The following is a 15822-nucleotide window of genomic DNA, read 5'->3' on the forward strand; positions in this document are numbered from 1 at the left end:
TTTTACTTACACAAACAGATAGCAGGTTACATTTGGAGAGCAAGATACAGTTTGCCAGTCTCTGCAGTATAACATTTTGAGAGGATACAAAAAAGCCAGGGATGCTTTACCTATTCTATTAAAAATTTTTCTTCTGGTCTCAGTGGTAAGTTGTAATTACCTAAGTTGCAAAGCTGAAATTTATTCTCTAAAATTCTTTGAAAATATTTCTCCTACCAGTACTGGGGTTTGAACTAGGGACCTTGAGCTTACTCAACTTGCATGCCCAGCTGGGCACTGTATCACTTGGTGCCAAGGAAAAGAATTAAGTCCTCCCCCCGCCCCCCGCCCCATGTGTGTGTGTGTGTGTGTGTGTGTGTGCGTGCGTGCGTGCGTGCGTGTGTGTGTGTGTGTGTGTGTGTGTTTTGTTCCAATTTTGGAGCTTGAACTCAGCCTGAACGCTGTCCCTGAGCTTTTGTTTTGTTTTTTGGTCGCTCATTGGGCTTGAACTCTGGGTTTGGACGCTGTCCCTCAGCTCTTCAGCTTAAGGCAAGCGCTCTATCACTTGAGCCACAGCACCACTTCGGGTTTTCTGGTGGTTAATTGGAGATGAGAGTCTCATGGACTTCCCTGCCTGGGCTGGTTTTGAACTGCTATCCTCAGATCTCAGCTCCTGAGTAACTAGGATTGCAGGTGAGCCACTGGTGCCCAGCTATCCCTGAGCTTTTGTGCTCGAGACTAGTGCTCTACCACTCAAGCCACAGTTCCATTTCCTGCATTTTGGAGATAAGGGACTTGCAGACTTCATCACTGCCAGGTGTGGTTTCAACCCATGACCCTCAGATTTCATTCTTCTGAGGAACTGGGATTATAGGCACTTGGCTATGTTTGTGTTTTTTCATCCACAGGTGAGGAGAAAGCCAGAAAGAGCATTGGATTTCTACTACAGTTGTGCCATAAAAAAAGCAATTGCTTATTTGGGCACCAGAGGCTCATGCCTGTAATCCTAGCTATCAGGGACTGAGATCTGAGGATCACGGTTCAAAGCCAGCCTGGGCAGCAAAGTCTGTGAGACTCTTATCTCCCATTAACCACTAGAAAACCAGAAGTGATGCTGTGGCTCAAGTGGTAGAGCACTAGTCTTGAAGAGCTGAGGGACAAGCGCCCAGGCCCAGAGTTCAAGCCCCACAATCTACCAAAAAAAACAAACAGAACAATTGCTGCTTTTAGGAGGGGAGTTGTTATGATATCTGAAACCTCAATTTTGTATGCTTTAACCAGTATGTCTCCTTCCCCCAGCTACCCAAGTCTCTGGAAACAACCATCCTATTCTTTCATTTCTATAAGACCTACTTATTTAGATTCTGCATGTGAGTGAGAACATGGTGTGCCTGGTTATTTCCCTGTAAATGATGACCTCCAGTTCCACCCATGGTTTGCAATGGCAGGATTTTTACTTATGTCTGAATAATATATCATTGTGTATATATACCATATTTTTTTTGCCATTCATCTGCTGATGGGCACTTAGGTAAATTCCATATATGGGCTATTGTGAATAGTATTGTAATAAACATAGAATTGCAGGTATGTCTTCGATATATTGATTTAACTTCCTTTGGGTATAAATCCACTAGTGGGATTGTTAAATCATGTGATAGTTCTGTTTTTAATTTTTTGAGGAAATTTTTTATTGTCTTCTGTAGTGACTGTACAAAATTACATTCCTACTAACAGTGTTCAAGTGATCCTATTTCTCTACCTTCTCTCCATTTTGTATGGTATTTAAATATAAATTCAAATGAAATAAATATCTCTGGAAGCCCAAATGAAGTTCTGTCAAAACTAACAGATTGGGCTGGGAAGGTGGCTCAGTGGTAGAGTGCTTGCTTTGCATGCATGAGCCCGTGGGTTCTATTCCTCAACACCACATAAAAAGAAAGCCGGGGGCTGGGAAGGTGGCTCAGTGGTAGAGCGCTTGCCTTGCATGCCAGAGGCCCTGGGTTCGATTCCTCAGCACCACATACGCAAAAAGAAAAAAGCCGGAAGTGGCGCTGTGGCTCAAGTGGTAGAGCGCTAGCCTTGAGCTGAAGAGCTGAGGGACAGCACCCAGGCCCAGAGTTCAGGCCCCACGACCGGACTCAAAAACAAATTAAAAAAAAAAAAAAAAAGCCGGAAGTGGCGCTGTGGCTCAAGTGGTAGGGCACTAGCCTTGAGCTGAAGAGCTGGGCCCAGGCCCAGAGTTCAGCCCCCACAACCTACAAAAAAACAAAAACAAAACAAAACAAAAAAACTCACATTAACAAACTTAGTTGAGGATTGTCATTCAAAGCTGGTAGAGGCTGGGAATGTGGCTTAGAGGTAGAGTGCTTTCCTAGCATGCATGAAGCCCTGGATTCGATTCCTTAGGACCCCATAAACAGAAAAAGCCAAAAGTGGTACTGTAGCTCAAGTGGTAGAGTGTTAGCCTTGAGCAAAAATAGGCCCAGAAGGACAGTGCCCAGGCCCTGAATTCAAGCCCCAGGACTGGCAAAAAATGAAGCCAGCTTAGGCAGGAAATTCTATGAGACTCTTATCTCCAGTTAATCCAGAAAAAACAAGAAGCAGAACTGTGGCTCAAATGGTAGAGCACTAGCCTTAAGCAGAAAAGCTCAGGGACAGAACACAAGCCCTGAGTTCAAGCCCCAGGATCAGGACAAAAAGAAAGAAAAGAAAAGAGAAGGGGGCTGGGAAGGTGGCTCAGTGGTAGAGCGCTTGCCTTGCATGCATCAGGCCCTGGGTTCGATTCCTCAGCACCACATAAGCAAAAAGAAAAAAGCTGGAAGTGGCGCTGTGGCTCAAGTGGTAGAGCACTAGCCTTGAGCTGAAGAGCTGAGGGACAGTGCCCAGGCCCAGAGTTCAGGCCCCACGACCGGACCCAAAAAAAAAAAAAAAAAAAAGAAAAGAGAAGGAAGGAAGGAAGAAAACCTTTAAGGAACCAACTTTGAACTAGAAAAGTGGATGTTAATGACAAAGTGGTTATATTGGTTGGTTCAGAGCAGGTGGTACTTTTTGGAGGCAAATGGAATTGGATTTATTCCACTAGGTGTGTCAACACTTGTCTCAGCTGTAAAAAGAGGTAATGAGAGCATACCTGTGATAGGATTGTGATGTGCAGTAAGGAGAAACATGCAGAATTCTTGCCATAATAAGTCTAAATATATCAATACTAGGTTGATATAAGTATTTCAGTGAGTCTGATACGATATTGTCACTGTTACTTTTCAGAAAACCAGTTCATTTATTTGGTAATGTCTGTACTTTCCTGTTCTTCAGTGTGATAAAAACTCTCCTTTTTGTTATTCATGTCTAAATTTTACTTGATGCTACTCCTTAGCTTATGACTGTTAACTTCTCTTGAGGTGTGAGAACAGAACAACTTTATTAATTCTAAATTCTCAGACTCTTTCCATCAGCTTTTTTTTTAAATCTTCATTATTGTTTATTGGTGCTAGGAATCAAGCCCAGGGCCTCACATTCTGCATGTGTTCTCTTCAACTGATCTACGTCCCCTAACCTGTTTTTTTGTTTTTGTTTTTTTGTCAATCCTGGGGCTCAGGGCTTGAACTCAGGGCTGGGCACTGTCCTTGAGCTTCTTTTGCTCAAGGCTAGTGCTCTACCATTTGAGCCATAGCACCTGTTCTGGCTTTTTCTGCTTATGTGGTACTGAGGAATCGAACCCATACATGCTAGGCAAGCACTCTACCACTAAGCCACATTCCCAGCCCAACCTGTGTGTTTTTTAACACACATAATGTTAATTATGTTTTTTCCCCAAATAGTAGACTTAGTGCTAACCAAATTAAGGGCAGTAACATTTTTGTGAACAAGTGTATTGAGATCCACTTCCAGTTTCCTGGAGGTTAATTGGAGATAAGAATCTCATGGACTTTCCTTTCTGGGGCTGGCCTCAAACCGAGATTCTCAGATCTCAGCATCCTGAGTAGCTAGCATTACAGGCGTGAGCCACCAGTGCCTGGCACCAAGTTAGTCTTTAATCTCATTGTTTATTGTCTGATGGGAGAGACAGAAGTATAATGTGATAGTTGAGACCATGCTGTCAGTGTATAAAATAAAACTCAGCTGGGCACCCAATTGCTCATGCCTGTAATCCTAGCTACTCAGGAAGCTGAGATCTGAGGATTTCAGTTTAAAGCCAGTCCAGCAGGAAAGTCCATGAGACTCTTCTCCAATGACCACTAAAAGCCAGAAGTGGAGCTGTGAATCCACTACAGTGTTAGCCTTGAACACAAAACCTCAGTGACAGCGCCCAGACCTTGAGTTCAGTCTCCAGGATGTGTATATACATGCACCCGCCTACACAGACACACACACACATACACACAGGTCTTTTATAAATGTTTTTGAAGACATTTGGGACAGTTGGATGGTTATAGGAGTAAGGACCATCTGGCTCTCTGGCCATTTAAGGCCCCCTCCCCCAATCATTTTGTACATAATGGGCAGACACATAAGCTTCTTGTTGGCTGCCTTCATCTGTCTGCCTGAATTGATAGTTTTGTCTGGTCCATGAGTAATACTAAAATATCTAAATTGCCCTTGGCAGAAAAATGGTTCCCCACCCCTGGTAGAAGGTCAGTTCCTGTTTAGTAGATTGTTGAATATTACTTTGAAGTGTTAATTTTATTTTTTATTTTTGGCCATGCTGAGTTTGAACTCGTGCTTGCCAGCAGTCATTTTACCACTTGAGCCACTCTGCCAGCCCCTTAAATGTAAGTGGAGTTTTATGTGAAGATTAAATTCCTAAATTATGTAAATGGTTAATATTTGTCTATATTATTGAAAACATGCTGTGCTCTCTATCTTGAGTAGTATTGTGGTTGTAGTCAGATTATAGGCTTCTCAAGATTATGGGTAGGCTCCAGCAAAATTCAGTAATATAGTGAATAAAGGGTCTATAGAGCTTGTGTTTAGCATATATGAAGCCCAGTCAGTATTCAGTCTTTAACACTGAAAAAGATATTGAAACACATTGAATTAAAGAAGCAAAAAGGGTTTAATTTGAAAATTTCTAAATTTTTTTTTTTTTTTTTGGGTCCGGTCATGGGGCCTGAACTCTGGGCCTGGGCGCTGTCCCTCAGCTCTTCAGCTCAAGGCTAGTGCTCTACCACTTGAGCCACAATGCCACTTCCGGCTTTTTTTTCTGCTTATGTGGTGCTGAGGAATCGAACCCAGGGCCTCATGCATGCAAGGCAAGCGCTCTACCACTGAGCCACCTTCCCAGCCCCTCTAAAATATTTTTGGCTGCTTTTTTATGAGAATTTAATAATGTACAAGAACTTTTGAAGAGTAGTACAATGATTATACCTACTCTTTTCAATAGCAGTTTACATTCAGCTACTAGTTTGGGGATTTTTTTTTTTTTTTTTTTTTGGTCGGCCGTGGGGCTTGAACTCTGGGCCTGGGCGCTGTACCTCAGCTCTTCAGCTCAAGGTGAGCACTCTACCACTTGAGCCACAGCGCCACTTCCGGTTTTCTGGTGGTTTATTGGAGATAGGAGTCTCAAGGTCTCTCCTGCCTGGGCTGGCTTTGAACCACGATCCTCAGATCTCAGCCTCCTGAGTAGCTAGGATTACAGGCGTGAGCTACCAGCGCCCGGCTTGGGGCTTTTTAAAAAAATTATTATTATTGCCGGGCGCTGGTGGCTCACGCCTGTAATCCTAGCTACTCAGGAGGCTGAGATCTGAGGATCGAGGTTCAAAGCCAGCCCGGGCAGGAAAGACCGTGAGACTCCTATCTCCAATAAACCACCAGAAAACTGGAAGTGGCGCTGTAGCTCAAGTGGTAGAGCGCTCGCCTTGAGCTGAAGAGCTGAAGGACAGTGCTCAGGCCCAGAGTTCAAGCCCCACAACCGACAAAAAAAAAAAAAAAAATTATTATTAGGAAGAAATTTCCAAGCAGGGAAAACAGACAATATATAGTGATGAGTAAAGCCTAGTGTGCGGGGTGAATACCAATTATGGTGAAGAAACTGGAGGTGGGAGAGTTACAAGTAGGTGTGAAGCTAGCTTTAAAAAAAAATTATAGGGGCTGGGAAGGTAGCTCAGTGGTAGAGTGCTTGCCTTGCATGCATGAGGCCCTAGGTTCGATTCCTTAGCACCACATAAGCAAAAAGAAAAAAAAAAGCCTGAAGTGGCACTGTGGTTCAAGTGGTAGAGCGCTAGCCTTGAGCTGAAGAGCTGAGGGACAGCGCCCAGGCCCAGAGTTCAGGCCCCACAACTGGACCCCCCCCCCAAAAAAAAATTATATATTGGGGCTGGGAAGGTGGTGCAGTGGTAGAGTGCTTGCTTTGTCTTTCATGCATGAGGCCTTGGGTTCGATTCCTCAGTACCACATAAGCAGAAAAAGCTAGAAGTGGCTCAAGTGGTAGAGCACTATCCTTGAGCTGAAGAGTTCAGGAACAGTGCCCAGGCCCACAACCGACCAAAAAAATTTTTTTGTGTGTGTATTTGTTGTTGTTGTTGGTGGTGGTGGTCATGGGGCTTGAACTCAGGGTCTGGGTGCTGTCCCCGAGCTTTTTCTGCTCAAGGTTAGCGCTCTACCATTCAGAGCCACACACAGTACAGTACCACTTCCAATTTTCTGCTGGTTAGTTGCAGATAAGAGTCCTGGCTTTGAACCGCGATTCTCAGATCTCAGTCTCCGAGTAGGTAGGATTGAGCGTGAGAGCCATCATTGCCTGGTTTAAAATTGTGTGTGTGTGTGTGTGTGTGTGTGTGCGTGCGTGCTTGCGTGCGTGCGTGCGTGTGTGTGTGTGTGTGTGTGTGTGTGTGTGTGTGTGTACACTCTGGGCATGGGCCCTGTCCCTGAACTCTTCAGCTCAAGGCCACAGTGCCACTTGTGGTTTTCTGATGGTTACCTGGAGATAAGAGTCTCATGGATGTTCCTGCCTGGGTTTGGCTTTGAACTGCAATCCTCAGATCTCAGCCTCCTAAGTAGTTATGATTACGTACGTGAGCCACCAGTGCCCCGCATAAAAATTATATTTTTATTGAAGTAGTTATACAAAGAATTAGCATTCAGTGAATCAGTTTATAAGTACAATGCGTCTTGATTGATGTTACCCTTATTATTATTCTCCCCCATTTCCTACCAGCCCCTCCCCTCTGTGTTCTACTAGGGTATATACTCTGAATTTTGTACTTGCCAGGCAAGTGTACTACTACTTGAGTCATAACATGAGCCTTTTTGTTTCTGTGGGTGGGTTTTTTTTTAATGGTTTTGAATTCATGCCCAGGCAGTCTGTGTGCACCACAATTCTTCTATTAATGCTGCTTCCTATATAGCTAGAATGACAAGCCTAACCACTAACCTATCTTTTCATTAGTTGAAATAAGATCTTGCAAACTTTTCTGCCTGAGCTGGCTTTGAACTTTGATTCTCCTGATCTCTGCCTGCCAAAGAGCTGTATTACAAGTGTGAACCAATGTGCCTGGTACATTTTACTGTTTTTAGATTTGCTGCTGTTATTGTTTGCTAAATCATGTGAGTTGCAGGCATCCTAACACTTCATATCTAATTATTTAAGTGTCTGTCTCTCTCTTCCCCCTTCCTCCCCTCCTTTCTTTTCTTCCTTCTTCTTCCCTTCTCTTTCCTTTCCATTCCATTCCATTCCATTCCATTCCATTCCATTCCATTCGATAGGCTTATAGTCCAAGCTGGCCTTGAACTCATGATATTCCTGCTTCTATCTCCCAAGGTCTAGGATTACAGGCATGTTCCACCAAACGTTGAGTGTGGGCCCCCCCTTCTTTCCCTTTTTTTCTCTCTTCTTTTCCTCCCTCTCCCCTTCTCCATTTCCTTCTCTCTCTCCCTCTCTTCTCCTTTTCTCCTCTCCCCTCCCCCCCCCCCCCCCAAATACTGAAGCTTGAACATTGTACCTCATGCTTGTTTGGCCAACATTGTATTGCTTTCTGCCCTGTTGGGTTTTCTTTTTCCTCTTATTAAATGCTTTTATTACTAAGGAGTACATTTCTTTTGGGACAGTGCCACCCCTTTCCTCAGCTCTCTTCTATTTTCCCTCTCTCATCCCCGCCCTGATACCTTTTTTGATTTTTAAAAGAAGGTATGTGACATAAGCTTTTATATTTTGTCCTTGCAGTGATCTGCCTTTGCACTTTGAACACATTTGAAGATGGTGAAGTTAGATATCCATACTCTGGCCCATCACCTCAAACAGGAGCGATTGTATGTGAACTCTGAGAAACAGCTCATTCAGAGGCTGAATGCAGATGTACTTAAGACAGCTGAAAAGTTGTATCGTACAGCATGGATTGCAAAGCAACAGAGAATTAATTTGGATCGGCTTATTATAACCAGGTAAAGAAAAGATTTTTCAGATCAAAACTTTTGCAAATCACTTCTGTATTAATTGTTAACTGTAATGGAATGAATTTATTTCCAATAAAGTTCATGACTGAAGATAGTTTAGATCTGTTAATTATAGTGAATCTTTGCTTAAAAAATATTTTGTATATTCATTAACTTAAGCATTGCTATATAATTATAATTTTATTCCACACTAGTTTTTTGTCTTTATATGTATAACATAATTGTAGAGAATAAATTGTCTTGTGTTACTTTTATAGTACTATTTGTATACATTTTTATATTTTGATATTATGTATCTACTTTTAGAAACCACATATTTCATCAGTCTGTTATTTAATAACTGTAAAAATACTGGTACAGTGTTACGGAGTTGGACAGGAAGGAGTTATATACTGTATGGTTCAATTTATATGAAATTCAGAAGAGGCAGAACTAATCTTTTGTGACAGAATAATGGATATTTGTTTGGTTTGCAAAGAGTAGTATTGACTGGGAAAGGGCATTGCAGAACATTCTAGGTTACTTAAAAATGTTTCTTTTTTTTTCTTCTGGGAGTTATGCCAGGTCCTAATATATGGTAGACAAGCCCTTCCCATTGAGCTACATCTATAGCTGCCCCACCCACCACCCCTTTTTTTAGATGAAGCTTTAAACCACTCTAAGGGGTTGTTTACATAGGCTAGCCTTAAATTCTTGGGTCAAGTAGCTTCAGGCAAATGCTAACACATATCTTATTCCAAAATGTGATTACCTTGGTGCATTGATACATAAAAATTGAACAAGCTGGGCTGGGAAGGTGGCTCAGTGGTAGAGCGCTTGCCTTGCATGCATGAGGCCCTGGGTTCGATTCCTCAGCACCACATAAGCAAAAAAAAAAAAAAAGCCGGAAGTGGTGCTGTGGCTCAAGTGGTAGAGCGCTAGCCTTGAGCTAAAGAGCTGAGGGACAGCGCCCAGGCCTAGAATTCAGGCCCCCTGACCGGACCAAAAAAAAAAAAAAGTGCTTAAATTTTAAGTGTATAGCTTGTTCAATTTTTTTTTAAGCGCTGTCCCTCAGCTCTTCAGCTCAAGGCTAGCGCTCTACCACTTGAGCCACAGCACCACTTCCGGCTTTTTTCTTTTTTGCTTATGTGGTGCTGAGGAATTGAACCCAGGGCCTCGAGCATGCAAGGCAAGCGCTCTACCACTGAGCCACCTTCCCAGCCCCTAAGCACTTTCTTGTATTTTACCCTAACTACATTAAGAGAAAAATATCGATAGTGCTGCTATGCATTTCCGGTAAACTCAGAAACAAAACAAAGTTGTCTGCTATCATCATTCTCATATGATCCTTGAGTTGTATTTTTGTTCTTTTTTTTTTTCTTTGTTGTTCTCTGTCGGTCCTGGGCTTGACCTCTGGGCCTGGGTACTGTCCCTGCACTCTTGAGCTCAAGGCAAGCGCTCTACAGCTTGAGCCACAGTGCCACTTTAGGTTTTCTGGTGTTTAATTGGAGATAAGAATCTCACAGTCTTTCCTGCCTGGGCTGGCTTTGAACTATGATCCTCAAATCTCAGCCTCCTGAGTAGCTAGGATTACAGGCTTGACCCACCTGTCACCCAGCTGAGTTTTTTTTTTTTTTTTGGTCTAATATGAGTCTTGAACTCAGGGCCTGGGCACTGTCCCTTAGCTCTTCAGGTCAAGGCTAGCACTCTAGCACTTGAGTCACAGTGCCACTTCCAGTTTTCTGGTTAATTGGAAATAAGAATCTCATGGACTGTTCCTGCCCAGGCTGGCTTTGAACTGCTATCCTCAGATCTCAGCTTCCTGACTAGCTAGGATTACAGGCATGAGCCACTGGTACCTGGCCTGAAAACAATTTTTGTTGTTGTTGTTGTTGGTCATGGGGCTTGAACTCTGGGCCTGGGCACTATCCCTCAGCTCTTCAGCTCAAAGTGAGTGGTCTACCACTTGAGCCACAGTGCCACTTCTGGTTTTTCTGAGTGGTTTATTGGAGGTAAGAGTCTCTTGGAGCCAGCACCTGTGGCTCATGCCTGTAATCCTAGCTACTCAGGAGGCTGAGATCTGAGGATCTCAGTTCAAATCCAACCTGGGCAGGAAAGTCCATGAGACTCTTATCTCCAATAAACCACTAGGAAACTGGAAGTGGCGCTGTGGCTCATGCGGTGGAATGCTCGCCTTAAGCCGAAGAGCGCAGGGCAGCGCCCAGGCCCAGAGTTCAAGCCCCACGACTGACCAAAAAAAAAAAAAAAAAGTCTCTTGGACTTTCCTACCCGGCTGGCTTTGAACCATGATCCTCAGATCTCAGCCTCCTGATAGCTAGGATTAATAGTTATTTTTCCTTTTAGTAATCTTACGTGGTACCAAGGAATCGAACCTAGGGCTTCATGCATGCTAGGCAAACACTTTACCACTAAACCACATTCCCTGCCCGATCCTTGAGTTTTTAATTAAAGATGTTAAAGACCTGTGAGACATTGTGGAAGATTCTAGAAGAAGGAAACACCTCCCACATGCATCAGTTGACAGAATAAATATTGCTTAAATGACTGTATTAACTAAAGTGATATATAAATTGAATGTAATCCCCATCAAAATTCCAGTGATGTTCTTCATGGAAGTAGGAAAAAACAGTCCTAAAATACAAAAGACCACAAACAGCCAAAACAATGAGCTGGAGGGATACAGTTCCTCACTTCAAGCTATCTTTCACAGTCATAACAACGAAAACAGCATGGCACTGACACAAAAGCAGACACATAGGCCAATGAAATAGAAGTGCTGATTCTTTTTTGATGGTACTGAGGTTTGAGTTTAGATAGATACCATGCTTGCTGGGGTGGTGTTCTATTATTTCAGCTCCATCTGGCCTTTTTTGATTTAATTATTTTGTGAAGAAGGTCTTATGTTTATGCCTGGGCTGAACTGGACCATGATAATGTGTTGGCACCCCGTCATCTAAGCTTCCATTATAACTTGTTTGACTGCTATGTACCACCACACCACACTTGAAATGGGGTTTAACAAACTTTTTGCTTAGACTGGCCTTAAATTGTCATCTTCCTACTCTCTGCCTTCCTAATGGTTAGGTTTACAGGTGTGAGCCAGGGGATTGCATGGTACTCATGTATATATATACAGAACTCCAAAAAATTAAAGAGCAGTAATCTAGGAAGTAAGTAGACCAATTAACTGAGGAGACAGTTTTTAAATGAAGTAGTACAAATGGTCAGTACATATGTAAAAAAAATAGTTCATCTTTAGCCATCAGAGAAATAGATCAGAACTACATTGAGGGCTGGGAATGTGGCTTAGTGGTAGAGTGCTTGCCTAGCATGCATGAAGCCCTCCCTAGGTTTGATTCCTCCATAGCACATAAACAGAAAAAGCTGGAAGTGGCACTATGGCTCAAGCGGTAGAGTGCTAGCCTTGAGCAAAAGAAGCTCAGGAACAGTACCCAGGCCCTAAGTTCACGCCCCAGGACTGGCAAAAAGAAAAGAAAAAACAAAAACTACATTGAGCTTTTACTCCACTTTAGTCAGAATGACTACCATTAAGAAAACAACAACAAATTCTGGCCAGGATATGGGAGAACTCTTATTGCTTGCTGGAATGTTACATTAATTCAGCCATAATGGAAATCAGTATGGGTATTTCTCAAAAAGTTGAAAATTGAAGGCTGGGAATGTGGCTTAGTGGTCAGGTGCTTGCTTTGCACGCATGACAGTCTGAGTTCAATTCCTCAGTACCACATAAATAGAAAAATTCAGAAGTGGTTCTGTGGCTCAAGTGGTAGAATGTTGTTATCCTTGAGCAAAAGAAGCTCAGGGATAGTGCCCAGATCCTGAGTTCAGTCCCCAGATTAAAAAAAAAAAAGTTGAAAATTGAACTCTACTTCCTGTTATATACCCAAAAGAGTAATTCAGCTTATTTTAGAGATACCTGTATACCCATGTTTTTCATGGCATCATTTACAGTAGCTATATGCTAGAATCAGCCTAAGTGCACACTAGCCTAATTGGATGAATGGATATAGATTATGTGGTGTGTATATATATAAAATTGAGTTTTATTCAACCACAAAAACTGAAATAATGTCATTTGCTGGAAAATGGATAGTACTGGAAATCATTATGCCAAGTAGATTAAGCCAGTCCCACAAATGTAAGTGTTGTATGTATGTTTTCTCTTGTTTATGGAAGCTAGGGGAAATCCAAACAAACAGAATAGTGCTGCAAATATGCTTTTGGATGTTTAGCCCTCTTATGGGCTTAATTTCAGAGGGCTTATTACAGAAGTAACAAGCCGGGTTGAAGGATATGAGTCTACAGTTCATTACATACTGGGACATTGCTGTTAAAAAAAAATTGAATAATATATCTGACATAAACCTTGGGTTGATTGTTTTTGGTTCTTAAATATTTGTAAAATTTCTTGTGTTCATAAATAGTTTTTAAACTAGCAGTTAAAAAAATTAAAGTAGTTGTACAATAGTGTAACAAATATTTTATCTTTTTTTTGGGGGGGGGGGTCCAGTCATGAGGCGTGAACTCTGGGCCTGGGCGCTGTCCCTCGGCTCTTCAACTCAAGGTTAGCACTCTACCACTTGAGCCACAGCGCCACTTCCGGCTTTTTTCTTTTTGCTTATGTGGTGCTGAGGAATCGAACCCAGGGCCTCATGCATGCAAGGCAAGCGCTCTACCACTGAGCCACCTTCCCAGCCCCCAAATTTTTTATCTCTACAATTCTAGGCAACAGCTATTATATAATAGCCTATGATTTTTTGTTTGTTGCCAGTCCTGGAGCTTGAACTTAGGGTCTGGGAACTGTCCCTGAGCTTCTTTTGCTCTGAGCCACAGTGCTATTTCCAGCTTTTTCAGTTTATGTGGTACTGAGGAATTGAACCCAGAGCTTCGTGCATACAAGGCAAGCACTCTACCACTAAGCCACATTCCCAGCCCTAACCTACAATATTTTTTACAATCTTTTTTTCTTTATTGAGATTAGATGATTACAAAAATTTCAGAAATTTCACTGTATTGTGGGATAGTGGTACTTAAAGTCACAAACACATTTTAACCTAACTTACAATTTTTATTTAACTAATTTTAATTGACTTCCTTTATATCCATATTTATTTTTAAATTTTATTGGTGTTAAGGTTAGAACTCAGGATATCATGCTTGCTTGACTTGTTTGGCTGGTCAACCACTTGAGCCATACTCCCAGCCCAGCTTTTTGCTGGTTATTTTGGTGATGGAATCTCTCATACTTTTATACCTAAGTTGGCTTCAAACTCTTAGTTTTCTGGATCTTTGCCTCCTGAGTAGTTAGGATTATAGGCATAAGCCTCTGGTTCCTGGCTAAATATGCAACTTTGTTGTTGTTGTTGTTGTTGTTTTCAGTACTGAGGATGTAAACTCACAACGTCATATTTCTCATGCTTGCTATACCACTTGAGCCTTACCTTCAAACCTTTGTACTTTTTTTTTTGTCAGTTGTGGAGCTTGAACTTTGGTCCTGGGCACTGTCCATGAGCTCTTCAGCTCAAGAATAGTGTTCTGTCACTTTGAGCCACAGTGCCACTTCCAGATTCTGGTGGTTTATTTGAGATAAGAGTCTCATAGACTTTGCTGCCAGGGATGACTTTGAACTGCAATCCTCAGATCTCAGCCTCCTGAGTAACTAGGATTACAGGTGTGGGCTACCAGCACCCGGCTCCCTTTGTACTTTTTAGTTTAACACCCTCTGCCCCCCAGTTTTGAGGCTTGAACTCAATGCCTTTTACTCTTGCTCAGCTTGGTTGCTCATGGCTGGTGCTCTACTATACCTCCAGCCCAAATTTTCATCATTTTATTTTTAATTGTATGATCGATAGTACTGAGGCTTGAACTCCACCTTGCACTTGCTTAGCTTGCATGCGCAAAGCTGGTGCTCTATCACTTGAGCCATGCCTCCAGTGTTGGTTTTTTTCTTATTTGCAAAGTATGAGTCTAAAATATCTGTTCAGAATAATCTCACTATTGGGAGTATAATCAGTTTATATTTTCAGGCCCAAGTGTAGTACTTGTGTTGTCTGTTGTTATTGTTTTTTTTTGTTTTTTGTTTTTTTGGGTCCAGTCGTGGGCCCTGAACTCTGGGCTTGGGTGCTGTCCCTCAGCTCTTCAGCTCAAGGCTAGCGCTCTACCACTTGAGCCACAGTGCCACTTGCAGCTTTTTTTCTTTTTGCTTATGTGGTGCTGAGGAATCGAACCCAGGGCCTCAGGCATGCAAGGCAAGTGCTACCACTGAGCCACCTTCCCAGCCCTGTTATTATTGTTAATATGCTATTTGTTTTCTAATTTTTTAGTGCGGAAGCTTCCCCAGCTGAATGTTGCCAACATGCCAAGATTTTGGAAGATACACAGTTTGTTGATGGATATAAGCAATTGGGATTTCAGGAGACAGCTTATGGAGAATTCTTAAGTCGATTAAGGGAAAATCCTCGTCTTATTGCATCCTCCTTGGTTGCTGGAGAGAAGCTTAATCAGGAGAACACACAAAGTGTTATTTACACAGTTTTTACCTCCCTATATGGCAATTGCATAATGCAAGAAGATGAAAGCTACCTCCTTCAGGTTTTGCGATACTTGATTGAGTTTGAACTTAAAGAAAGTGACAACCCCAGGCGACTTTTGAGGAGAGGAACTTGTGCCTTCAGCATCTTATTTAAACTGTTTTCTGAAGGACTCTTTTCTGCGAAACTTTTCCTCACAGCTACTTTACATGAGCCAATCATGCAGCTGCTTGTTGAAGATGAGGATCACCTAGAAACAGATCCAAACAAGCTAATTGAGAGATTCTCCCCTGCACAACAGGAAAAACTCTTTGGAGAGAAAGGCTCAGATAGATTCAGGCAAAAGGTTCAAGAGATGGTGGATTCCAATGAAGCCAAACTAGTGGCTTTGGTGAACAAATTTATTGGTTATCTCAAACAGAACACATACTGCTTTCCACATAGTCTGAGGTGGATTGTGTCTCAGATGTACAAGACACTCTCCTGTGTAGATAGACTAGAAGTTGGAGAGGTCAGAGCAATGTGTACTGATCTCCTGTTGGCTTGCTTCATTTGTCCTGCAGTTGTCAACCCAGAGCAGTATGGGATAATTTCTGATGCTCCTATTAATGAAGTGGCACGATTTAACCTGATGCAGGTTTGCTTTTGTTGTTACTATTGATGTATTTAGTTTAAGTCAGTTGATTTGGGGCAGTGGTTGTGGGAACAGAAAATATTATGACAGTGTTTATATGTTCTAAGAAAATGATACTATAATGGTGTTAATTTTCTATATGGAGCCCTTACAGAGAATAGATTAACAGTTCCCTCTTGGCAGTAAGGAACTTGCTGTGTGAATTAGCATCTATGTTGCTGAGCATCTTATGATCTATATGAATTGTTTGCTTTTAAGTTTAGAAAA

At 42.2% G+C, this 15822-nt stretch overlaps 1 protein-coding gene across 8 annotated transcripts in view; it reads left to right on the top strand.

The window, feature by feature from the left end:
- The window catches only part of Gapvd1 (GTPase activating protein and VPS9 domains 1), a 102340-nt gene that overhangs the window by 15739 nt on the left and 70779 nt on the right, over positions 1-15822 (top strand). For all 8 annotated transcript variants that reach the window (XM_070013577.1, XM_070013600.1, XM_070013568.1 and 5 more), the window contains exons 2-3: positions 8141-8358; positions 14715-15558. In XM_070013577.1, coding sequence (XP_069869678.1) covers positions 8174-8358; positions 14715-15558 — 1029 coding nt within the window. In that variant the 5' untranslated portion in view covers positions 8141-8173. The remainder of the gene's footprint in view (positions 1-8140; positions 8359-14714; positions 15559-15822) is intronic.

This window comes from Dipodomys merriami, unplaced genomic scaffold (genome assembly GCF_024711535.1).
Source record: "Dipodomys merriami isolate MVZ:Mamm:240054 unplaced genomic scaffold, mDipMer1.0.p SCAF_11, whole genome shotgun sequence".
Lineage (NCBI taxonomy): Eukaryota > Metazoa > Chordata > Mammalia > Rodentia > Heteromyidae > Dipodomys > Dipodomys merriami.